Source organism: Papio anubis, chromosome 1, assembly GCF_008728515.1.
Source record: "Papio anubis isolate 15944 chromosome 1, Panubis1.0, whole genome shotgun sequence".
Lineage (NCBI taxonomy): Eukaryota > Metazoa > Chordata > Mammalia > Primates > Cercopithecidae > Papio > Papio anubis.
The window spans coordinates 87,013,099-87,038,915 of record NC_044976.1 but is presented as its reverse complement, the minus strand read 5'-3'; the positions used below and the strand labels follow the sequence as shown (position 1 = coordinate 87,038,915).

The following is a 25,817-nucleotide window of genomic DNA, read 5'->3' as shown; positions in this document are numbered from 1 at the left end:
AATTTCTGCTTAAGCTAATTTAAGTGGTTTTCTATTTTCCACAACTGTTACTAAACAAGGTTTTGGTGGTTAATCAGACTCTGGTGGTCAATCTGAAGGATAAATTAAAGGAAAAATAGGCTAGAAATAGGTGGAACATTTAAGGTAGAAAAGGAGTTACCAAACAAAAGCAGTAGTAACAAACAGAGGCAGGTATGATGAAAGAAAAGTAACCAATATTGTGCAGGGTCTTCAAAGTTTAATTAACATTAGTTTCAGGAAGCTGGAGCAGTACCAATTTCCTCTCAAGACTAGAAGCAACAGAATGTCATGATACCTTTAAGAAAACTATTTCAACAGAATAACTGAGACAGAAGTCATATATGAGTAAGTTAAATAAATGGTAGACAAGGCAACTAAGAAATTTCTTATAAAAAGAAAGAAATTTGAGGGTACAACAGTATTAAAGAGTATAATAAAAACATGAGATGTGAACTTATTTTTAAGCCAAAAGCTAGTGGATAATGAAAAGCCCCATCCTGCAAAAGAGTAAAACATGATATTCCAGAGCAAGCAAAAGTCCAGGAAAGTATAACCTTAGCAAGAAGAAGCAATTTTTTCTTAAAATTCAGTAGAAATAAAAAGGATGGCTAAAATTCCAAGAAATTTGAAAGTAAAGACAAGAAAACTTGAGGAAACTCACATGGTTGAAGAGCACATATCACTCACTACATAGAGATGAGTGATATGCTGAGAAGAAAGGAGCAGGAGTAGGTTGGATGACAGAAAACAACATTAAAAGTATGAGCCACAACTGGAGAATGGGATGGGTGTCAACAAGAGCTAAGACAAGGATGACCTTTACTGACCCAAAGCTTCAGGAGATAAAATTAAAAAAAAAAAAAAAAAAACAAAAGAACCACAAATTGATATAATAAGGAAAAAGTGAGGTATTACTGAGCTAGGTAAGGATAAGTTCAGGTACAGTTCAATACATAACCTAACATGATGTAACTCTAACTGGCAAAAATTTATCAAATTTGCAAGTCAGAGTTAGGCTAATAAAGCTATTTGCAGATGTTTCTATCCTAAAAGCTGAAAAGTGCTCTATTTTAAATTTGCATTATAAAGAAGTCTGGTAGACATTTCAAAATAATGTTTTTAAACATTAAAATAACTCAGACCTATCTCCATATTCAAAAATCAAAGCTATTAAATAAACAGCAATGAGATGCCACGATATACTTATTAGAATAACCAAAATCCAGAACACTGACAACACCAAATACTGGCGATGGTGTGGAACAACAAAAACTCTTATTGTCGGGAATACAAAATAGTTCAGCCACTTTGGAGGGCAGTTTGGGAGTTTCTTACAAATCTATTCTTACCGTACAATTGGACACCCTGGTATTTAACCGAAGGAGTTGAAAAGTTGCGTTCACAGAAAAACTTACATAGGATGTTTATAGCATTTTATTCATAACTGCCAAAACTTAGAAGCAAGCAAGATGTCCTTCAGTAGGTGAATGAATAAACTGGGGTACACACAGACAATGGGATATTATTCAGCACTAAAAAGAAATAAGCTATCAAGTTATGAAAAGACGTGGAGGAAAATTAAATGCTTATTTCTAAGTGAAAGAAACCAATGTAAAATGGCTACACATTGTATGATTCCAACTGCAAGAGATTTTCCCAAAGGCAAAACTATGGAAATTGTAAAAAGATCAGTGGTTGCCAGGGGATGGAGGAGAGGGAAGGATGAATAGGTAGAGCACAGAGAATAAGCTTAGTGCAGTGATACTATCCTGTATGATACTATAAGGCTGGATACACGTCATTATACATTTGTACAAACCCATAGAATGCACAACATCAAGATGTGTGCACTCTGGGCTCTGGATGATGATGATGCGTCAATAAAGGTTCATCAACTCTAACAAATGTACTCTTGTGGGGGATGTCGATAATGTATACATACATATGTAGGGACGCAGGTTTTTGAGAAATCTCTAGACCTTTCTCTCAATTTTGCTGTGGACCTAAAACTGCTTTAAATAAATGAAGTCTATTAAAAAACAACAACTCCAGATAAGCTGACTTAAATCTAAAAAATAAAACTGCAAAATTCTTAGGAGCAAACTTGTGTGACTATCTTTTAAACCCAGGATAGGAAATAATTTATTTAAAAGGGCATGAAAAGCAATTACAGTAAGTCCTCACTTAACACTGTTGATGGGTTCTTGGAACTGTGACTTTAAGAGTAACAATGTGCTGCAGGTCCTTTAATAAAGCTGTTTTGTCAATATTATTTCTTTTCTTTGAGACAGGGTCTCACTATGCTCCCCAGGTTAGAGTGCAATGACCTGATTCCAGCTTACTGCAGCCTTAACTCTTGGGCTCAAGTCATCCTCTCACCTCCACCTCCCAAGTAGCTGGGACTACAGGTGTGCATCACCACTTCTGGCTAATGTTTCTTTGTTTATAATATCACTTCCTTATAACATTGATGAGAAAAAAGAAACTGGTTTCATTATACGTTGTTTTGCTTAAAGTCAGTTCCCAAGAACCAATCAATGACATCAAGTGAGGACTTACTGTATGATAAATAATGGACAAATTTGCCTTAAGAATTTTTTTTTATCGAAAGATGCACAGCAATGACAAAAACTGTATTTAGGATTCTGAGTTTGTAAATACTAGTAAACTGTGCAGACGATTAATATTTTGCTTTATATCCAGTATTAAATCTGATCAACTCCAGCATTTTAATGGCAAGCTATGAAAATACCTAAATAACTGCTCACATAATCTTACGGAATATACTGCCCTTTAAACAAAAGAATAAAATATTATTAATGACTAATAATTAGTTTGCAACGGAGAGATATGGAATTGGAAAATAAGCAATTGATGAACTGTATAATTTTTGCTATTTCTTTGCTTCTGAATTTACTCGTTAACTAAATTAACCTAGCATTTGAGCGCCTAGTATGTGTGAAGCAATACATTATTTTATACAACTTCCTATAGTTGTTCATTTGGATAGTTTACAAATCCCCAGGCCATAAACTATTAATATAACTTTACTCTTTCTATTCCAAATGTACAATAGATAGTAAATGCAAGCCTGTTGATGATAATGATGTAAATTATTCTAAGTATTTGCCAAAGAAGGTAAAAGCATTTAAAACTGTCCCTCCCACACAACCCCAATAAAAGAAAGTGAAAAAGTTAGGAACTGAAAGACATTCACAATGTACACACAGGATTAACATAAGCAATATAAAGAACTCTTATAAACCAATAAGAAAAACAAAAATAGGCAAGAGACATAAATAGGAATTTCACTGAAGCCACATGAAAAAGGCCGGCAAACTTAAAAAGAAGTGTTCTACATCAGTGACAACCAGGAAAATGTGCATCAAGATAAAAAATAAGGCAACATTTTACACCCTTTTGATGTGTAAAACTTAAGAAGAGAATATCAAGTGTAGGAGAGGATGGATAACCAAAGGATCTTTTATTTCATACACTGCTAATATGAATATAAATTGGTGCAACCATAGTGAAAGTTCTGCATCATCTCTTAAGTTGAACATTCACCTACCCTATGAGGTAGCAATGCTACCTCCAGGTGTATAATAGAAACTGTGGCACATACACAGTAGGAAACATGCACAGACTGTCCATAGGATCTTTGCTTATAATTACAAACAAAACAAAACAAAAAACAGAAAATAACTGCCCAACAAGGGAGAGTGGATAAATATCCAAACATCCACCAAAGGAGAGTTAATGAATATTTCACTCAATGAAATATTATACAGCAATTTAAATGAATGACTATAGCACCATGCAAAAATGTGGATCAATCTTATTTGTAATAGGTGAAAAATCAAGTTCAAAAAGATTATATTCACAATTCTATACAAACAACTAAAAGACGTTTAGATTTACATGTCCAACTAACCTATACACAGTAGTCTCCTTTTATCCACCGAGAGACCCTCAGTAAATGCCTAAAACCATGAACAGTACTTAACTGTATATACACTTTTCCTTTAACATGCATACTGATGCTAAAGTTTAATTTATAAATTAGGCACAGTAAGCGTTAATCAACTAATAATAAAATAGAACAATTATAACTATACTGTAATTACAGTTATGAGTGTGGTCTCTCTCAAAGTATCTTAGTACTTATAAATATCTTATAGTACTATACTGTACTCACCTATTTTTGGACTACAGTTGACCATGGGTAACTGAAACCGCGGATAAGGAGGGACTACTATATAAGGAAGAGAATGAACACAGGACTCAAAAATGATGACCTAGATGACAAGAAGGTGGAAATAGAGGGATAGAATAGAGGAAAACTATAGGTAGGTTAAAGCTCCTAGCTTGTTTTGAGAGAGGGGCAGTGGTGGTCCATGAGTACTTATTAAAATGTTTGATAGACAGATGATTAATCCAAGCAGTGTGCCTGATGTTTAATGCATTTTTTAAAAATCCAAAAGTTGCATAAAATTTGTTCAATGACAATTCTGAAACAGGGAGAACAAACACCTCCTTAGAGAATCCCTAAGGTAGCAACTACAGGGAAGGGAAAAACGACATGATTAATGTATAAAATATACGATACTCAGGCCAGGTACAGTGGCTCACATCTGTAATCCAGGCACTTTGGGAGGCCAAGGCAGGTGGATCGCTGGAGTCCAGCAGTTCAAAACCAACCTGGGCAACATGGCAAAACCCCGTCTCTCCAAAAAAATATAAAAATCAGCCATGCATGGTGGCTCACACCTGTAGTACCAGCTACTCGGGAGGCTAAGGTGGGCAAATCACTTGAGCCCAGGAGGCAGAGGTTGCAGTGAGCCGAGATCACATCACTGCACTTCAAGCTAGGTGACACAGCAAGATCCTGTCTCAAAAATAAAATATATATATATAAAAAACTTTCAGCACATGTATTGTGTGGTATGTATTCTATAATTAAAAATAAATTCCAAATTTTGTCATAACTACATTCCATTAAATTAAGGTATATATGAGCCAGGGCAGTAAAACTTTCACCAATTTGATAAGTCACTGTCAAATTTCCAAAAGAGATAAATCCTAACAGTATTATATAAGTCTTGTATATCCACTCATCTTTATGAGGCACTTCAACACTACCTTCACATCTAAGGTGTTTACTGTCATCAAGTACACTGTCCCATGCTTTCCTGATCTTCATTTTTTACAGGCAATATTTATGTATATAATGTCACACAAATTTCATTTTTGTGATTGCAAAAAAAGCCAAGTATGGTAACAGAGCTAGTTTCAAACAAGATGTCATCAGATAAAATTAAGAGAAGCTAGACATGCATCAAGATAAAGGTTCTCTATTTCTGTTTTATTAAGGAATTACTTTTTCATTAGTATATTTTTCCCACTCTCAATTTTAAATCTTTTTGAAGCTTTTAACCAGTTTTCAACTTTGCTGTCAAGTTTGAACTCTGCTGTATATCAAAAGTTAATCATATTAAATGTCATATACTCTAGAGTAAAACTGGTTTTTGAAATAATATAGACATTTGACAATTATCAGCACACTGTATTTTATGAGGGAATAATGTATAATTAACTGTTTTATTCAAATACCATTTATGATATGGAAGTAACATTATTTTAGGTGATGTTTACAAACTACTACTCTATTTGTTTAAAAGTAAACATACTTCTGATGAATGGCATGAAAATTTACCATTGCCAAATTCAAAAAGCAGAAATAAGAGAGCCCAAGGAATCAGATGCTAAGCTCTGGGATAAAGAGATGATGTCTAGAAGGTGTCCCTACTTCTCCCTATTTCAACACTATGTAAATGGTAGGAATTGCAAGACACTAGACCTAATCTCTATAATACTAATGAGAGATGACCAAAAAAAAAAAAAAAAAAACCACCATGGTAGAGCCATCATTTAGTAACACTAGTTTAACACAGAGACTTTTACTTGGTAGTCAAGAAATATTTAGAAAGTTATTTAGCAAGTTTAATTCAGTAAAGTATGCGCTACAATTTACAAACATCGTGGTAGTCTATAAGAGCAGCATCAAACCTAAGCTGAAAAAACACACGGTATTGATATATTCAACGAAATTGTTGCTATACTTCATTACTGTCTATTACTAAATCCATACTACTGCACTTTTCTTTGAGACAGGGTCTCACTCTATCACCAAGGCTGGAGGTGCAGCCGCATGATCTCGGCTCACTGCAACCTCCACCTACCAAGTTCAAGCGATTCCTGTGCCTCAGCCTCCCCAGTAGCTGGGACTACAGGCGCACATCACCACACCGGGCTAATTTTTGTATTTTTAGTAGACAGGGGTTCACCATGTTGGCCAGGCTGGTCTCGAACTCCTGACCTCACGTGATCCACCTGTCTCAGCCTCCCACAGCACTGGAATTACAGGTGTGAACCACCGCGCCCAGCCTGCACTTTTCTTCTTAATAAAGCAGTGACTCATAATTGAAATATTCTGAGATTTAAAAAGTAAAAAAAAAAAAAAAAAAAAAAAAGCTAATTAGATCCACTCATCTAGAACCAGAGGCAAGAAAAAATTTTTTAAACTACTGTGATCTCTATCTTAAAACTCTCTGAGCTTCATTTTTCTTCAAAATTCTAGTAAGTAAAATGAGATGAAAAAAAAGAAAAAATGGACTCTACGGCCATGGGACTTTTAGGTGGGAAAAGTCTGTCAGTCTTTAAGTGACAGAACTATGAGCAACTTTTATTTTCTTTTGTGCTTTTCCACATTTTCTGGATTTTCTGTAATACATGTGCATTACATTTCTAATTTGAAAACAATGTAAAGTCTGTCTTAACTACCCGGCTTACCTTCTCATACTACCATCCCCCAAACCACCCTAAAATTATAATCCTCCCAACTCAGACCTTCCACTTTCCAGTGTCACTGCAAAATTAGACACCACCTTCTAATTTTCCATTAAATGAGTAAACTACCAGTGTGCTACATGGAAGAACGATGTAACTATTATAGAAATCCGTTTAGTACTTTTAAAGGGAATATTTTTGGGAAAAGGGATTAGAAACGTAAATTAAAGAAAACTACGTAATTTCATATGTCAAAGATTATAATGAACTTCTCTTAAAATAATCTAGACATCCCTCATCCTAGGTGACAAATGGAGCCTTCTCATCAATGTATTGTGCTCCTACTAAGTGTCAAACACAGAGCTAGGTTACATATGAGTATAAAATTTTAAAGCAAAGCACAGACAGTCTACAGAGTAATGTCAAATCTTTTGGGAAGTTTTGGGCAAGCATGTGACACCTTTCATGAGAAACAGTAATTCTTAATGAAGAAATCCTGTAAAAAGATTATTTGTACTATGATTCTTTGTGAAATATTAGACCGTATTTACAATAATAAAACACTGCTACATTATAGACTACCAAGTTGAATGTAGAAATCATTTCTCCTTGTTACAGATGGAGCTAACAAGTTAAGTTAATGTTGGTAAATTACATTTTTGGCCAATCTGTAGAAAGTTCACACCACTATAACATTAGATGCAAAATATTTATAGTTCCCCAGAACTGTGGCAATTTAAAGAATGGTACAGTGGGGCCGGGCACAGGGGCTCACACCTGTAATCCCAGCGCTCTGGGAGGCCGAGGCAGGCAGATCATGAGGTCAGGAGTTCAAGACCAGCCTGGCCAACACAGTGAAACCCCGTCTCTACTAAAAATACAAAACATTAGCCAGGCGTGGTGGCAGGTGCCTGTAATCCCAGCTACTCGGGAGGCTGAGGCAGGAGAATCGCTTGAACCTAGGAGGCGGAGATTGCAGTGAGCAGAGATCGCACCACTGCACTCTAGCCTGGGTGACAGTGCGAGACTCCATCTCACACACACACAAAAAGAAATAGTGTAATGGGAAACATATAGACCTGGGTTCAAACTCAGACACACAATGTAACCATAAGCAATTTACTTAATATTCTTGAACTTAAGTTTCCTGATCCACAACATGAAAATAACACCTACCTTATTGGATCGCTGTAAAGATCAAATGAGGTGTATAGGATACTAAGTACAATGTCTGATATGTAGCAAATAATTTTTAAAATGTTGTTTGTACTCTCTTATAATTATCCTCTAGTACAATTATCTATACTCTCTTCTGGAAAGCAAAAACCTATCTTGTCATCTTTATATCCTCCAACATAGCTTTGGTAGATACTACATAACTGTTTGGTGAAATTAACCCCTGTAATTTAAGGGTAACTATCTCAACTTTCCACTTGAGCAAGTTACCTCTATCTAAATAAAATCTGCTGAGAATGGAATTTAAAATTCCCAGACCAACACTTTATTGGGCATTTTGATGAAGAAAATGAATCTCCAATAATCAACAAGATAGCTTTATTAGCACACTGCTCAATATTTGGTCTGCATTCTACAAAATTACCATTGTAGCCAACACTTTCATTTTGAGATTCTTTACAGTTTTCATTAATCCAGGTTCCTTGGAAATAAACGTTAGTTTCTTTGGCATTGCAAAAATGTCTAAATTTTCTGCTATACTTCAAATAAAAAATAAAGAGAATACAACACAACAAATTAGTTATGAGATAAAAATTAGAAATTGGCCATTTTAAACAGCCAATTTTTATTTTTATTACGGTAAATATTCTTCCTTATACCTTGAAACCTCTAGCCACCAAAGTTTACATAGTTTATTAACGCTTCCTTGTTGAATAAGCCTCCTGAATTACTACCAATACTTAAAAACATTACTCCATGCTATTACAGTAATTAACAGGACAGAATACTGTCGTTTCAGATTTTCTTACTTTGCCTTTCCACGACCAAAAGCTAATTCCAGCTCAAGCAGTGGAGTATTTCAAATTCTACAATTTGAAAAAATAATGAAAAGCTGGATATATTTCTAAATAAATATCAATTTCATTAAAGGTAGGTTGTAATATGTAACTTTCAGAGTAAAACAAGCATTCCTGAGACAGGATACATAGCAAAGTAACAGTTTTAACCATTAAATACATCTTAAAACTGGCTACAGAATTTCTTAAATACTTAAAATCTGTATGGCAGAAAAGAATTAAGAATGTCATATTAAACAGTATTTCAGTCTAAGTTCAAACAATTTAGAAGCTTTTAAAAAAACTGATTCTTGAAACGAAAGTTTAATAAATACTTGGTTACTGTACACTAAGTTTCAGGACCCAATGAAATAAAATGTTTGAATGGATGGAAATATTTGGTGAAGCAACCTTTATGACTATCTTTAGTGTTGATGTAAGTAATATTCTCAAAAATTTTAATAAACACGATAAAGTTTAAATGCAGTAACTTTTATCAAAACTGGGAGTCAAATAAACCAAGAAAATGACTTGGATATATGACAACCTATAAGGTAACACTTAATAAAAACTATTCTTTTTTCTGGAAGGGGTTATATTTCAGTTTATCTAGAAGCTTAACTTTAGGTGTTCCTCTATTTTGGTCGTATTTCTAAGTCATCATATTGAAAATTTCTTCCTTCTTTGCTTGCTTCCTTGTTATTACCAAAATTGATCTTTTTAATTAAAAGATCCTAAATGTTGTATTTTAATACACATGAAAATATAATTTTCAGTTCCAGTGCCGAAGTAGGTGTCTTTTATGCCAACTTTCTATAAAATACAAGTAACAATGCCAAATATATTATAACTCGAACACTGCTCAATTCAAAAGAAAAATGACCCTATCATCCTTCTCAATCAAAACCAAAGTATGTTTTTCATGGTTCAAGACCAGGTAATGTAAAGTATTTCTCACTTGCCTCACATCATCTCCATTTTAAAAGCTGATGCAAATTATTTATTATTAATAAAATAGTAAATTACATTCATTTAGCAAATGTGGTATGCTGTAAGATCTGCTTATAAAAGGCTAACTGTAATTAAAATATTACATAGCAACATTTTCAATGATATGAAATTCAGCTTTGCATTACCAAAGGATTCTAAATGTGCAACACTGCATTGGTATACATTGTTACAATCTCTATTTTTGTGGAGGAATATCAACTATTATACCAACGTTTTCAACCTTACGTCTGACTGCACAAGAAACCAAACTTATAAAGAGATTTCTTAAAAAGTGTATTTAAACAAGAAATTTAGATGCAGTTGCAATACTTAATTTTGACATCAAGAATCAACTGTTTCAGAATTTCTAGATTTAGTCTTTCTTTAAAAAAATTAACTGTCCAACACACAAAAAGACATGCAAGCATGCTGTTTTTTTCCCTAATTCCCATCTACAATCTTCGAGTAGCTAAAAGATAACTATATTAAAATAAAGCAAAATAACTTTTAAGTCAAAAAAACATGAAATTTTAACATCTTTGTTAAAATTCAGATGTAAACACTTCTGGAACACTGCCAAGTAATGAAAAACCCGACAGGGTAGCTTAAGTCCCCATGTACACCATAGAGATCTAAAAACGAAAATCGTGCCTACATCATCAAATATTTAGCTGGAAATGGGAAAATAATAATACTGCTACTCGACATGGACTTAACTAAGAGATCTGTTTTGCTCTTATCTTTTGCAGACATGTGGTGCCCAATGTTTTCCCTTTCTCATTAGTAAACAACTTATATAGCTCTTTCTCTGGTGCTCAAATGAGAGGGAAAATGAAAGTCTGAAAAGCATCAGCATCTGAGCTTCCGGATCTGGGCAGGGGTAGCCGAGAAAGGCACCGTGTATCTATCACTTAGTTTAAAAAAAAAAAAAAAAAAAGGAAAAGAAAAAGATAACTCTCAAAATAGAGGAAAGAAATTCTGTCACCTGAAGAGGGCTGGCGAAGTGAAGCAAGCATTTGGTGAGACTCGTTTTTTTAAAAAAAAACTTGTCTAGGGGCTGGAAGTTATGGGGGCGCTCTTTGTGCGGAGTCTGAGGGGAGGGGGAGGGACAAGAAAACAGCTTGGGAGTCATTCAAAAGAGTTTAAGGAGCCGAGTACTGAGGAAAGGCGGGGCGGGGCCCAGCCGCGCGAAGGGAGGGGGCGACAGGGGCGTTCGCGGGCAGCTCTGACACCGCGGGAGGGGGCGACGGGCCGGCCTCTCCAGGGACCGGGCGAGAGCAGGCTCCAGCTGCAGCAGGGCTGCAGAGATGGGGTTCCCTCTGGTAGGCAGAATCAAAGCAAAGCAGTGGCAGGCCAGGGCTTTGGCGGGGGAGAGGGTCTGGCCCCCGAGGGAAGCGGTTCCCCGAGGGAAGCAGTTCCCGAGTGACATCCCGGACTTTCCGCACTTAGCGGGCTAGGGGCGCGGCGGCCGCAGGGCTTTCCTTGGTCCCCGACGCCGCGCGGGGCTCTCTCCCTGTCTACTCAGCCAGCGACTCTCGCCAGGGCCGCGGCCCTTACCTGCAGTTCCGTGAGCATAATCTCCCCCCGTTCGGGGTTGGACGCCATTGCGCTCCGGTATGGACTCCGCACCTGGAGGCGGCCGCCGCTGGCAAAGGGAGAAGGCGGGACGGGGCTCAGGGTGGGGGGTGAGGAACGGGGAGAGAAATAAAAAAAAAAACACAAAAACTAGGGATTCATGGAGGCGCAGCCCCTGCTGGAGGCGCGGCTTATTCCGTCCGGTTCATCGAGAGCGGCGGGGGAGCGAGGGCACTCGTAGCGGGCTTCCTCTCGCCGCCCGCCCGCCGCCGCCGCCGCCCGCACCGGACTGTTCGCCTAGTCGCTCCCTCTGGGCGACGCCAGGAGCCGCCTCAAGTCTCTCCGTGCGGGGCGCTGCGGCCGCGGCTGCAGCTCCTCCTGTCGCACCATTTGGCTGTCACCGCGTCGCAAAAGCGGCCTCACTTGGCGGCTGCCAGCACACGTGACGGCGGCAGTCACTGCCTCTCATCGGGCTGGGAAGGTGGGGCAGAGGGGTTCCCCAGGGCTAGCAAGGCGAGGGGGCGGGGCGGGGCGGCTTCCGACCCGACTCCGCGGCGAGGGCAGCCATTGGACTCGGCTGGGGTGAAAATAAGGGGAAAGGACTGGGCTGGAGTCTCTGGGGAGGCGGGAAGAGGAAGAAAACACACGCCTACTTTCCTGCTGCGTTAACGGCCTCACTGTGAACACTAGAACTCGGGAGCCTGCTCGCTGTTGTTTTTTTAAGTTTTTTCTTTTTTTTCTTTTTCTTTTTTTACCCCCAGTTCTACCTTGCCGAAGCTTGGGCCTAACTTTAACAGGCACTTTTGTAACCTCCACAACCCAAAAAGCTTCGGAACTCAGATCTTACAGATTACTCCTCTGTTCTCCCCTTGCCCGGCCATCCCCATCAACCCAAACTAATAATCTTGCCTTTTGCTCACCCTCTTCCCCAGCCCACAGCGCGCTTTCTGGACCAGTTAAGGTGCGCAGCTTGCTAAACGGGTCTGGTCTGTACTTTTCATGAAATGTAAGCGGCTGGATCCCTGGCAACTTTTAATGCACAGCCTTTAAGATGCCTTTTTCTTGAAGCTGAACTACTGTTTCTTGTGCTGGAGAACTCATTAGCTGGTTTTTTGGATTGTTTTAACTTTATTTAAAGAGGGAGGAGGTGGGACGGGATTACCCTCGGGAAAGGAAAAAAGCCAACTTTCCTTGTCGTGGTAAGCATTAAAGCTAACCTGACTACTTAGTAACGTATAGCTAAGTAGAGTAAATCTAGGTGTTTGTTTTTAATGACACTGTAGTATTAAGGAATTTAGAAGTCTCCCACAGGTAGCTTTTGTTTTTGTTTTGTCTGAGCAGTGAATGGATAGGTAAACACGTAACTTTCAATTTTTTGAAGCTGCGGTGCAATTCCTTTGTTAAAAACTACCTGGAGAAAGTGGTAAGGGTTATTTAGGTAGGTTGCTACTTAGGAAGGACATTCGTTGACATACTTCTTAGGAAGCGTAATATTACGTACTTGTCACACGCTCCGTGTAAATCTGTTGGGCTGATGCTAGGACTTATGTTTATCCTTTTGCCTTCTCAAGTCTCATATATCAATTCAGCAAACATCTATTGAAGATCTGGAGTTCTGTGGCCACAGTTTCTGAATTCTAACTCATATGTGTGTGATAAAGAATTTTTCTGGTGTGTACTTCACAAGTCTTACAACTATTTATATATCTAATATATTGCCTTGGTTGAAAGTGATAATTAAATTTACGTGAAAGAATACTTGGAAAGGCCAGGATATGATTACCTTTCCTGGTAACTAGAAGCCAGATGGTGTCCTAGGCTTTGGAGTTACAGCAAGGATTAAGAGTTCTTATCCGGCCAGGTGCGGTGGTTCACGCCTATAATCCCAGGACTTTGGGAGGCCAAGGCAGGCGGATAATCTGAGGTCGGGAGTTCGAGACCAGCCTGGCCAACATGGTGAAACTCTGTCTCTACTAAAAATACAAAAACTAGCTGGGCATGGTGGCGTGCGCCTTGTAATCCCAGCTACTCCGGAGGCTGAGGCAGGAAAATTGCTTGAATCTAGGAGGCAGAGGTTGGAGTGAGACTCTGCCTCAGAAAAAAAAAAAAAAAAAAAGAGGTCCTTATCCTTGGAGTGACTGGAGAATTCTTTGGGGAAGCCAACTTACATCTAAACAACAATAATTTTAAGTAATAGATACAAAGTGTTAGGGGAGCACTGCATGCTTTTGTGTGTGTGTGTGTGTGCATGCATGTTTTATTGTGGTAAAATGCGTAATCAAATTTATTGTAACCATTTTAAGTGTACAATTCAGGGGCATTGAATGCACACAGATTTATTTATTTATTTTTGAGACGGAGTCTCGCTATGCCACGAGGCTGGAGTGCAGTGGTGCCATCTCAGCTCACTGCAACCTCCGCCTCCCAGGTTCAAGTGATTCTCCTGCCCCAGCCTCCTGAGTAGCTGGGACCACAGGCACATGCCACCACGCCTGGCTAATTTTTGTATTTTTAGTAGAGACGGGGTTTCACCATGTTGGTCAGGATGGTATCGATCTCTTGACCTCGTGATCTGCCCGCTTCGGCCTCCCAAAGTGCTGGGATTACAGGCATGAGCCACCGTGCCCGGCCTACAGATTTATTTTTGTCACAGCTTACTGCAGAATGGATTTGAGATGGCTGTCATACACATAGAAGGTGATTAATAATGGTGGAACTAAGTTAACTGTGCAAGGGCTTAGAAATACAGTCAATGAGCAGTCTTTGTAAAAATTAATTTAGATATAAATGTTCACATTTCAGCATCATGTAATTTTAGAACTAGAAGTGACTTGAAATACCAAGCTTAACCCCTATTATAGGTAGGAAAAAAATAACAAATAGTTTCCTTAGCTATTTAGGAACAAGACAACAGTATTACTTAGTGGCAGAGGTGGGGACTATTACCTAAGTCTCCTAATTGCCATTCATGCTTATTTTAACCTTCACCATGCCACTATAATAACTTTAAATTGATATTAAACTGAAAGCATTAGACTCTCTTAAATTTTTACCATAGAAAAAGACTTTAAATTTTACATACTTCTAATGTTAAAACAATGTTAATAATTAAAAAAATTTTTTTTGAGACAGTCTTGCTCTTTTGCCCAGGCTTGACTGCAGTGGCATGATCATAGCTCACCACAACCTCAAATTCCTGGGCACAAGGGATCCTCCTGACTCATCCTCCCAAATAGCTGGGACTATAGGTACACACCACTGTTGATAAGGAATAATAATTTTACATTTCACCTATAAATTTAAGCAACAAATATACAAAGTTTTAAAAGTTGTGGAATTATTTCTGAGATTAGCCGTGCTAGGGAAAGTAGTACAAAATGGAGGCCAACAATATTAAAACTACTTGATAATCTGAAATATGTGATGATTTAAACAGCAAATTAGTTTCATTTAAGCTGAAATTTACTACCCAGGTAACCTTCTCTGTTGAGGGGGAAAAAATGTAATAGGACATGGATCATACTTATCAGACTGCAGCACACTTGAAAAAGTTTTAATAGAAACACATACCAGCTTGATTCAGATGGGTTGTATTGGGCCCCTGTTTACAAATGTGTTTAGGGAATCCTCAATATAGTTCTGAAGTTGTGGTCTAATTTACGTTAACAATAAAAAAAAAAAAGTTTTTTTAGCATCCATTTAAGAGGGCAAAGTCCTTAAAATTATCTGGATTGTATCACTAGTTATGCGGGTACCTTTTTAAATTTTTCATAAATATTTTAAAGGTCTTTAAGAAGTAGAAATGACCAAAAATCTAGACTGAATAGAAAGTGTTATCTTTTTTTCTTAAAGATGAGATGTTACAGGAAAAATTCTAGAAAAGCTAACAATTGTTTTTTTTTTTTTTCTTTTTCTGTGTTTTTGAAACAGATATTCTGATAAATGGGCCCTCTTTTTCCTTAAATTTCAAGTGAAATGAGACAGGAACCATATATCCAGGGAAAGGGCCAGAAACCTTTATTTTGTGAGTCACATTTTTTATTGCCTTCCGTTGTGTATTTCCCTGTTGCTCTTCCTTAATATTTGTAAACTGTGCAAATTCAAACTTGTCCCTACAGTATGATGGAGAATCAATACGAGAGTTTTGTTTTCCTTTCGTTGTTGTTGTTTTCCATGTTCGTGTTAGAAGAAAAAGCCCACCCCTGCTTCCAAAAGATTAGAATGAAGTAGCAGTGGTAATCAAAGTAAGAGTGCCTAAGGAAATGCAAAACTCCAGAGGACAGAATAAGAATTACTTGGTCACCACCCTTTTCTTAAGAAACCGCCTTGTAGAAATCATTCTCTTGTATGAGCTCTGAAGATAATTTTGAGAACAGGGTTCTTAAGATAAAGTCAAGAACACAGAAGAGTAGTCAGCTATAGTGACTACAGTAGCTGCTTTTTAGAATGTCAGCTCAGTCCACATCCACTTGACTGAGAATTCCTCCTATTCCCAGAGATATCTCTGAAGCCATGTTGACTCTGCTTAACATACCTCTTCCAGTAAACTATGATTAGATCACTGATAGACCATATCCAGGTTTAGCTGATCAGATTTTCCCTCTAAGACTTTGGAAACAGATCATTGGAATGCTGATCAATTGGCAGTCTAGAGTGGCAAGGTGTTGTTCTATGGATTGGATAGCCATTTTCTGCCAGGTACACAATGATGCAGAAAAACTGCTCTTTGGAACGAGAAAAAAATTTAATTCTTTTTTTTTTTTTTTTTTTTTTTTGAGACGGAGTCTGGCTCTGTCGCCCAGGCTGGAGTGCAGTGGCCGGATCTCAGCTCACTGCAAGCTCCGCCTCCCGGGTTCACGCCATTCTCCTGCCTCAGCCTCCCGAGTAGCTGGGACTACAGGCGCCCGCCGCCTCGCCCGGCTAGTTTTTTGTATTTTTTAGTAGAGACGGGGTTTCACCGTGTTAGCCAGGATGGTCTCGATCTCCTGACCTCGTGATCCGCCCGTCTCGGCCTCCCAAAGTGCTGGGATTACAGGCTTGAGCCACCGCGCCCGGCCTAATTCTTCCTATCACTGGGAATATAATGATTACTACAGCATACCTGGTCGCTTTTGTCATGGAACTTGTAGTTTGGTAAAACAGGTACAATGATAAGGTAAATTCATAATAGTTTAAACATAGGGCAGAGAATCTTTTCCTAAGTACTTCACACTTAAACTGAGTTCTCATAAGTGTGTAAATGTTAACTGGGGGGGAAAAAAGGTGTAAAAGCCTTCCAGAGAGAGAGAATAACATAGATAAATAGTTCTAATGTGGGTGGGGGAAACTTTATTGTAATTACTGCAAGGTTAAGTAGGTTATAGCAAAGAGATGGGGGAAGAAGTAAGAGTGTGTAGACCATATGTATCAGGATAGGCTATGCTATAGGTTATCCTATGTATAGGATAGGTTATGCTGTGTAACAAAATACTCCAAAAGCTTGTCAGTAGTCTACAAGAAGGTTTATTTACCTCCCATCCTGCATGCTTAACATGGCTCTGCTCCATATCATCTTCACTCTGGACTGAGGCTGACTGAGCAATCTAACATCATTGTCATGGCAGAAGGAAAAGTGGTAAAGCATGGTTCTTAAAGTATAGGCTCACATTTTTTTTCTCTTTTCAACAGCCAAACCTTTGCCATGCCTGAGAGCAACAAGGGGGCACAGACAGTGGTACCACAATGAAGGGTACTGAATGTGGGTGAATAGCAATCCAGTTCCATGTTTAAGATTTTGAAAGCCAGGGAGGGTGGCTTGTTCCTGTAATCCCAGCAACTCAGGAGGCTAAGGGAGGAGGATCATTTGAGGCTTGGAGTTAGAGACCAGTCTTGGCAACACAGCAAGACCCTCTCTCAAAAAATAAAATTTAAAAAAGATTTTGATGTTTATCATAGCAGTAATGGAAATACCATTGAATGAATTTTTCATTTTAAACAAGTCAAAATGGCTGTAATGAGGAAAACAGTTTTGAAATGGCCAAGAGTCAATTTGGAGAGAAAAATTAGGGGGCTGTGTTAGTTTTCTAGGCAGAAAAGGGGTGGGTAGTACTTTAAAGTCGGGTCATGGCAGTAGAAATGGAGAGAAGTCAATAGATTTAATAGATAGGAGAATCTAGTCATGTTCAGAGAAGCAGAGATGATAATATGTGGTCGCAGGATGGCAGAGGAAATATAGCAGGTTTGGTTCTCGATGTCTAAATAGTTGCTGGCTCCAGTCTTCCAGGAAGTCCAGCTACTCTCTTCTTTGTTCTTGGGTTCCTTGTATTCTCCTCATGAATTTCCCTTCCTGCTTGAGCTTGCGTGTGGTTGTGCGTGTGTGTGCTTAAGCAAACAGCCATAACTAGGCTATTAAGCCAAGGAGATAACCATCAGAGAAAGCATGACACCACAGTTCTGCCTACAGGATACAAGTAAGTAGGACCAGCAACACAGTTTAACTGGTGTTATCTCTTCTTCCAGTGACTCCGTCTCTACCCATTCTGCTTATTGTTCCCAAAGGATCCTGACACCAGCAAATGTACAAATTATAAACAATGAGTACATATTAGATCTCATATGAACCTTCCCATAGTAGTTTGTTTATACATCTGTTTGGGCAGTTTTTTCTCTACACAGTTATTGGATACAGTCTTGCTCTCACACTAAACTTTAAGCTGCTAGAAAAGGCCCATGTGTCTTAGATAGCCTAGTATAGTATCTCTTATGTCGTAAATATTTGTGTGTGTATACATATATGTGCATTTCTGTATGTATTACAGAAATTTAGGTTGTTAGCTAGGGACTGCATGGCCCTCAGAAAATTAGGTAAGCTTGCCTTGAAGGCCCAGTTTCATAGCCTTTAAAGTCAAGAGCCTCTTTTCTTCTAGTCCATTTGAACCCTGAAAGGTTATTCACAAATACTTTCCTGCTTCTCTCTCCCTCCACATATATTCCCACAACACTCCTCTATCACCTTTGTTCTTTGACTATGCCTATATTGATAGGGACCAGAAGCTCAGCCTATAACTTTTAACTACCCAAACCCTCTGTCCTTAAGCATTTCATGAGTTCATTAACTTTGTACCAGACATTTAAGAGGGATCACGCTACAGGATCTGATGGCTTTCACCCCGATGTTGGGTCCATTGCTCTTTTTCCACCCACAATAAATTAACAAGCGAATCCTGCTCCTTTCCCTGCTACAGTTTGATCATACTCAGGTTTTTCTGATTCTTAGCTGTTATCCCAAATAAGATTATTTGGACGATTCTTCAAAATATAAACTGTTCTTTTGAAAGGGGTACCAGAAAATACCATTTTTTCTGACTTGGTACATAATCAACTGAATGAATGCTAACTGTTTGAGTTGTATGTATTTGAAGTAATGAAAAGAAACTGTGCTTTAATCACTATTGAGAAGTTGAACTTTTTATTCTTACCCTTGGTGTTACATATTGAATATTGTCCTCTCCAAATTCGTATATTGAAATCCTAACCTCCAATGTGATAATATTAGGAGGTGGGGGCCATTGGGAGGTAATTAGGTCATGAGGGTGAAGACCCCATGGATGAGATTAGTGCCCTTATAAAAGAGTCTCCAGAGAGCTCTCCTGCTCTCTTTCTGCCATGTGCGGATGCAATGAGAAGTCAGCAGTCTACAGCGTGGAAGAGGGCCCTCACCAGAACCTGACCATGCTGCACCCTGATCTCAGACTTTTAGATCCAGAACTGTGTGAAATAAATTTGTTTTACTCATAAGCCATCCAGTCTATGGTTTATTACAGTAACCCAAACAAAGACACTAAGGATCTCTTTATACGCTTTGAAAATTACTGAAGACCCTAAAGAGTTTTTTTTTTTTTTTTTTTTTTTTTTTTGAGACGGAGTCTCCCGCTGTGGCCCAGGCTGGAGTGCAGTGGCGCGATCTCGGCTCACTGCAAGCTCCGCCTCCCGGGTTCACGCCATTCTCCTGCCTCAGCCTCCTGAGTAGCTGGGACTACAGGCGCCCACCACCGCGCCCGGCTAATTTTTTGTATTTTTAGTAGAGATGGGGTTTCACTGTGGTCTCGATCTCCTGACCTTGTGATCCGCCCGCCTCGGCCTCCCAAAGTGCTGGGATTACAGGCGTGAGCCACCGCGCCCGGCCTAAAGAGTTTTTATGTGGGCTATATATTGTGATGTTCACTGTATTAGAAGTTAAAACTGAAGAATTTTAAAAACCAGAATATACCAGCTCACATTTCGTTAGCCATCAGAGTGATGGCCTCATTCTATGTCACACAACCTCTGAAACATTCCACTGTACCCCTATGGGAGAATACAAGTGAAAAAGACAAGTGATATCTTAATTAATTAATTTATTTATTTTTGAGACGGAGTCTTGCTCTGTCGCCCAGGCTGGAGTGCAGTGGCATAATCTTGGCTCACTGCAACCTCCGCCTCCCGGGTTCAAGTGATTCTCCTATTTTAGCCTCCCGAGTAACTGGGATTACAGGCATGCGCCACCACGTCCAGCTAATTTTTGTATTTTTAGTAGAGACAGGGTTTCACCATGTTGGCCAGGCTGGTCTCAAACTGACCTCAGGTAATCTGCCTGCCTCAGCCTTCCAGAGTGCTAGGATTACAGGCGCGAGCCTCCGCCTCCGACTGTCGACATCTTAATATTATTACGAAAATAGGTTTAACCTTACAGACTTTCTGAAAAGGTTTTTTAGTGGTCCTCAGACCACACTTTGAGAGCTGCTGCTCTAATCTATAAGGCTACCTCTGATGATTCTGGATTAGTAATATTTTTCTACTTGTAAATATGGTAATGTGTTCTCTGTGCTTCCAGAGTTTAAGATCTATGGTGCCAAAATACAAGCTTCTGAAGTTCTGTGAGCTGAAGTACAAGCTTCTTGGCCTTTCAAGTGAAATGTTGGTGCTATGTGTGGGAAAATTTGGCTGGCCATGTCAAAATGGAAAAGGAATATAAGTATGAAAAAATTTACGTGATAAACATGACCATTTTACTACTAGTGCTTCCTTTATTAGAAATGTCTTCTGCAACTTAAAAATAGCAATAAAAGTCAATAGATACAAAAATATTGACCATAGCAAACATTTTAAAGGGTTTGGTTCGGGGAGGTGGAAAACAGGGAGCTTGCTTTCCCTACCATCATTTCTTCAACATCCAGCTATCATTCAATCATGTGTATGTACTATCTGAATTAGAGTAAACATAAACTTTTCTATCAAAGAGGACCCAAAATACTATGGCTTAAAGAACACTGAAATTTGCTTCTTTCTTACAAAGACTGTACCAGGAACCCAGGTTTTTTTCTCTTATTGCTGTGCACTTTCTAACTTATTATCATCCACTATGGCATTATTCTCAGCTGCATGGTTGAAGCTGGGTCAAGGAACTCCATGATCTACCTCATGTGAAGGAAAAAGGAGCTTGTAGGATCATATATCTAATGTCTTGAGGCCCAGGCTAAAAATTACACATTTCTGTTCATATTCCAGTCTGAGAATGTCATGTGGCCACACCTACCTTCAAATGAGGATGAGAAATGTCATCTCTAACTGTGTCGTTACGGACCTTGCTACAACTCTTCCTTAAGAACAGGGACAGGGTGGAGTTTGACGGACAATTCACAGTATCCACTTCATAGGTATTTGAGTCATTGATTTTTGCCATTGGTAAAGCATTCTACTTCTCAGGCTTTAAAATGCGAGCTTCAGAGAAAATGTATTATTTGTATCAGTTATTAAAAAAAAAAAAAAAGACAGCAAATTCTTAGAAAACTCCCTCCTAGCTTGAACCTTCTTAGAACCCAGCCACCGTTCTGTAAGAAGTCAAAGCTTCATGGAAAAGCCATATATATAGGTGTTGCGGTCGATAGTCCCAGCTGAGCCTAGCCTTCAAATCATCCCAGCCCAGTCACCAGACAGGAGAGTAAAGACCTATTTTCTTCTTGGTAAGAGATCTTCCATTGTCAGCTCTTCCAGCCCCCATCAGTTCAAGTTGCTTCCAGCTGTTAGAAGCATCCTATTTGAGGTCCTAGACATCATGGAAAGAGACAATCCCCACTATGCCCTTTACAAACTCCCAAATCATAGAATTTGTAAGCATAATAAAACGGTCGGTTGGTTGGTTTGGTTGGGGGTTGGGGAGACAGAATAATAGATATACATGGCAATAAATACATGGCAATATTTAACTAGAACATACATTCCAAGTCAGATATTTAAATAGGCCCTCTTCTCAAATTTCCCATGATAGAATTTTTTGAAATATTTAAGTTATCTAAAGTGAGTGATTAAAAACAGGTTAGCTTGGCCAGGAGGAGTGACTTACACCTGTAATACCAGCACTTTAGGAGGGCGAAGCAAGCAGATCACCTTAAGTCAGGAGTTTGAGACCAGCCTGGCCAACATGGTGAAACCCTGTCTCTACTAAAAATACAAAAAAAAAAAAAAATAGCCGGTATGGTGGCACACACCTGTAGTCCCAGCTACTCAGGAGTCTGAGCCAGGAGAATCACTTGAACCTGGGAGGCAGAGGTTGCAGGGAGCCTAGATCACACCACTGCACTCCAGCCTGGAAGAGAGACTGAGAATCCATCTCAAAAACAAAACAAAACAAAACGAAAAACCAGTTTAGCTTTTATAATTCATTCACTCATTTCACAAAATTTATGGAGTATCTAAAATTTACTGGGATTATACCTGCATACACACATTAGGACCCAGTTACATTCAGTCCTGTGTTTCCCATGTAGATTTTGAGCTTCTTGAGTGAAAACAATATTACTTCTGTAATCTTCACAGCATCCAGTAAAATATAAAGTTTAATATGAGTAGAAAGTGCTTGATAAGAACTTGTTTGATGATTTTTAAAATTTATAATAGAAGTGTGTATATATATCCATTCTTTATGTGCATACATACTACTTATTCAGGTGTGGCTGAAAAATGTGTATTTTCTAATTAAAAGTAACAACTGCTAGTTGTAAGTACTTATAAAATATAAAAACGTTTTTAAAATATGTCACTTTATAAAGATTCTTATGAAGGGTTTCCTATCAAAGATGCTATTTTGGCAGTATACAGTCATTTGCATATTTATTTTTATATGCTGGTAATTCACATGATCTGTGTATTGCTTTTACAGTTTAACTGTAAGCCTCTTGCCAAAAGAAATTTTATTTTTAAAGTATCTTATCACTACACACACATATGCAAGCAGTCTGAATTGTATAAAATATAAGATCCACATTTCAATTGCTTTACTTTGTTGCCTATCACAACTAGAGCTTCCTAAAATTCTCCTTTATTAGAGCAAAATGTGGCTGATTCAAATATCATGCTTCAGCTGCCTTCATCATTTGAATGAAATAAGCTCCCAGCAAGATGTATTCAAGAAACTATGGTTCAAACTGTGTTATCCTGCTATACAGCAATGTGCTAAACATTTCTGAAGCAATTTAACTGTGACTTAGTTGCAAACAATGTGAACACTTAATCTATAACTTGAAAATTCAAGACATTTCTCATGAGTTCACTTGCTTCAGAGAAAGATACTTCCTATTTTCTTATGAGCTAAGAATGGAAAGCTAAGAACTATTAAAACAATGAAAATGATCAAGCTTATAAGTTGAGTTTGTATTAAATCTGAAGTATTGTAGATATAATGATATTATATCACCTATTGTAGGTATAAACATATTGTAAGGGCTTTTACCCAAAAGAAAAGGACTTGCTTTTAAATTTATTCTGGGTTACATTTGTCTTACCATAAATTTTTCATTAATATATCCTACCTATATTATTAACATCATTTTTTCACTGTTTTCTCATGCTGATAAACTCTGTATTTGGAGTAATTATTTGCCTAAAAAATGCATGCCATCTTCACGAGGCCAACATTCCAAATATATTTTTTGCACTGAGTTAATAAAATATGTTACATTAATGAACTATACAATAATCTTTAATACTGATCAAACCATGTTTAAATTTGAAATTCACTATATTTATCAATATGTGAATAAAGATAAAGGAAAATGGACACAGGTTTATCAAAATAAGAGAAAGTAAATCCTCATTCTTATTTCACGTCAGTTATTTTTAAAGATGTTATTTAGGCTATGACTAATATGTCAAAACTCACCATGTAGACATCGTGTGGGTATAACTGTACAATGTTAAAATTCACTTACGTTTGTTTAAAATAACTGTTGATTAGCCAGATTTTCTTATATTTCAACCTCTTGGCTTGGCATTGTGTGAGTAGTGTAGTAATAGAATGATAATAAAGCAAATAATTTTTTGTAGCCTAACTCAATTTTTCACTTTTGAACTATCTTTCTAAAACCATTAACCTTCAAATGCATTTTTCTCTTCCAACTGATTCGTGATGTAGGCTAACATTTTAGTTATGGCAGCTCTGAATTAATCATTTTTCATTAGTACCTGTTTTACTTACCCTAGGTACCATGCTGAAAGTTGATCTCAATTTGGGCCTTTTCCTATCACTTAAATGCTGAAAGAATTTAAATTTCTTAGTTATAATGATAAACTCAACTCATTTGTTTTTATTTGAAAGGTAAATGAAGCCAGAAGCTATAAAGACTTTTATGAAAATAAAAAGCGTACTCAAAGTGTTAGATTTGATTTGTTTGGTATGCAGTGTTTACAGGACATCCTTTGCCTAAGGCAGTATTAATGGATGAAATTCAGGACATTCCTGGCAGAGATTTGAGGTGTTATGGTGAAGATTTTCTATATATTCATTCCCTCTACACTTGCTGTGATATTGACGTGGTCTTTTGGATAGATATAGCTTGTACACAAATCATAGTTACATCTGTAATTGACAAAGTATGTTTTTCAGCATACCATCATTTTTTTCTCCTGCTCTCCTCTACTTACCTCCTTCTCTAGTCCATGTGGTTAGAAATTACTTTCAACAGATTGGTGAAGATGTGTAGAATAAGGGTAATATTCCACAAGCTACAGCATCCACTCTTTTTATGGTTTGAATTTTTTTCTCTATCTCTATATACTTCTGAAATCTGTAATTCTTGTGTGTTTTGAACCTAACTCATCCCCCCAAAACAATTCTAACTTTAATATCCTCCCTCAATAATCCATATCTTCCTTATCAGTTACAGTCTTAAAATTCTCCCTTTTGTCAAATCTATATACAGTTGTTCATGAGTGATTGTTTTCAGGACCACCCCCTCGTATCCAAATCCACAGATGCTCAAATCCCTTGTGTAAAATGGCATAGTATTTGCATATACCCTACCCTGTATATTTTAAATTATCTCTAGATTACTTAGAATACCTAATAAAATGTAAATGCTATATAAATTAATTGTTATACTGTACTGTTCAGGGAATAATGACAAGTGAAAATGTCTGTACCTGTTCAGTACATATGCAACCATCCATTTTTTAAATGTTTTCAATCTGATGTTGGTCGAATTCAAAGATAGGAAATTCGTGGATACAGAGAGCTCTCCACTATCAACTTTGAAAATAGAATAGCTGAGTTTTACGTTTAGCAATTGAAAATAAGAGAAATAATTTGCAGATATAAGTATGTATTAGATTAACTGGATGACTTCAAATCTCTGTCCAGGAATTGTCAATTTGTTTACATGTAATCCAAATCCAATTTTCTTAAATATCAAGGGATTGCATTAGAGTCCCAGTTGTTTCTTAATTTGAATTGTCTTGTGAATCAGCCAAGGTACAGAAAATAAAATATGATAAGCCAAAGTACAGAAACGTTTTTATTTTCATTTCAGGCAGGCAGTCAAGAGTATTAAGATTTGAGCTGTAACTTTAGGTCAAATTGCCCCTACAATTCTACTGTTGTTATTTTTACCTAATACACTGCTTAGTATATCTCTGTTTCGCTGTATTGGCATCTGTTTAATGAGACCACAAACAGTAAAACAGTAAAGAACAAAGAGATAAGGAGAATGAAATAACAGTAGAATTTAGAAGTTAAATAAAACACATTCAATTTTACCTCTTTCCAGAGGAGCCTATACCAGCTCTAAGTTCAACTGCCTGAGACCGAAGTGATGATTCTGTCTACCTATTTGCCTTGGTTAGTATACTTATTGGCCCAACCGTTACATATGACAAAAGATAACTTGTATGTGTTGCGTGTGTGTGTGTGTGTTTACATGGGTCAAATACATTTCTCATGTCAATAATAATAATAATATAGTAAACATTTATGCCAAATACTATTCTAAATGCTTTATAGTTTATCCTCCCAATGACCCTACGAAGTAAGTACTATTAGTACTTATCTTTTATAGGTGAGGAAACCGAGACTTAGCAGGG

At 37.8% G+C, this 25,817-nt stretch overlaps 1 protein-coding gene and 1 long non-coding RNA gene across 6 annotated transcripts in view; one reads left to right on the top strand and one right to left on the bottom strand.

Annotated features, from left to right (window-relative positions):
* PKN2 (protein kinase N2) overlaps window positions 1-11,935 on the bottom strand; it is a 165,942-nt gene extending 154,007 nt beyond the window's left edge. The window contains exon 1 of one of the 3 annotated variants that reach the window (XM_009212350.3): window positions 11,430-11,935. In XM_009212350.3, the coding sequence (XP_009210614.1) occupies window positions 11,430-11,477 (48 nt within the window). In that variant the 5' untranslated portion in view covers window positions 11,478-11,935. The remainder of the gene's footprint in view (window positions 1-11,429) is intronic. The other 2 variants (XM_003892155.4, XM_003892154.4) reach the window with 2 other exon arrangements.
* LOC103886535 lies at window positions 11,891-21,881 on the top strand. Of its 3 annotated transcripts, none has more exons than XR_002524454.2 (3): window positions 11,891-11,928; window positions 13,019-13,118; window positions 15,378-15,603. It is a non-coding gene; the product is annotated as an uncharacterized LOC103886535 (long non-coding RNA). The 3 variants fall into 3 exon arrangements; XR_001891564.3 differs by lacking the exon at window positions 11,891-11,928 and adding an exon at window positions 20,299-21,881 and having other exon boundaries at window positions 11,956-13,118; window positions 15,378-15,471; XR_002524453.2 differs by lacking the exon at window positions 11,891-11,928 and having other exon boundaries at window positions 11,956-13,118.
* Window positions 21,882-25,817: the final 3,936 nt, after the last annotated feature.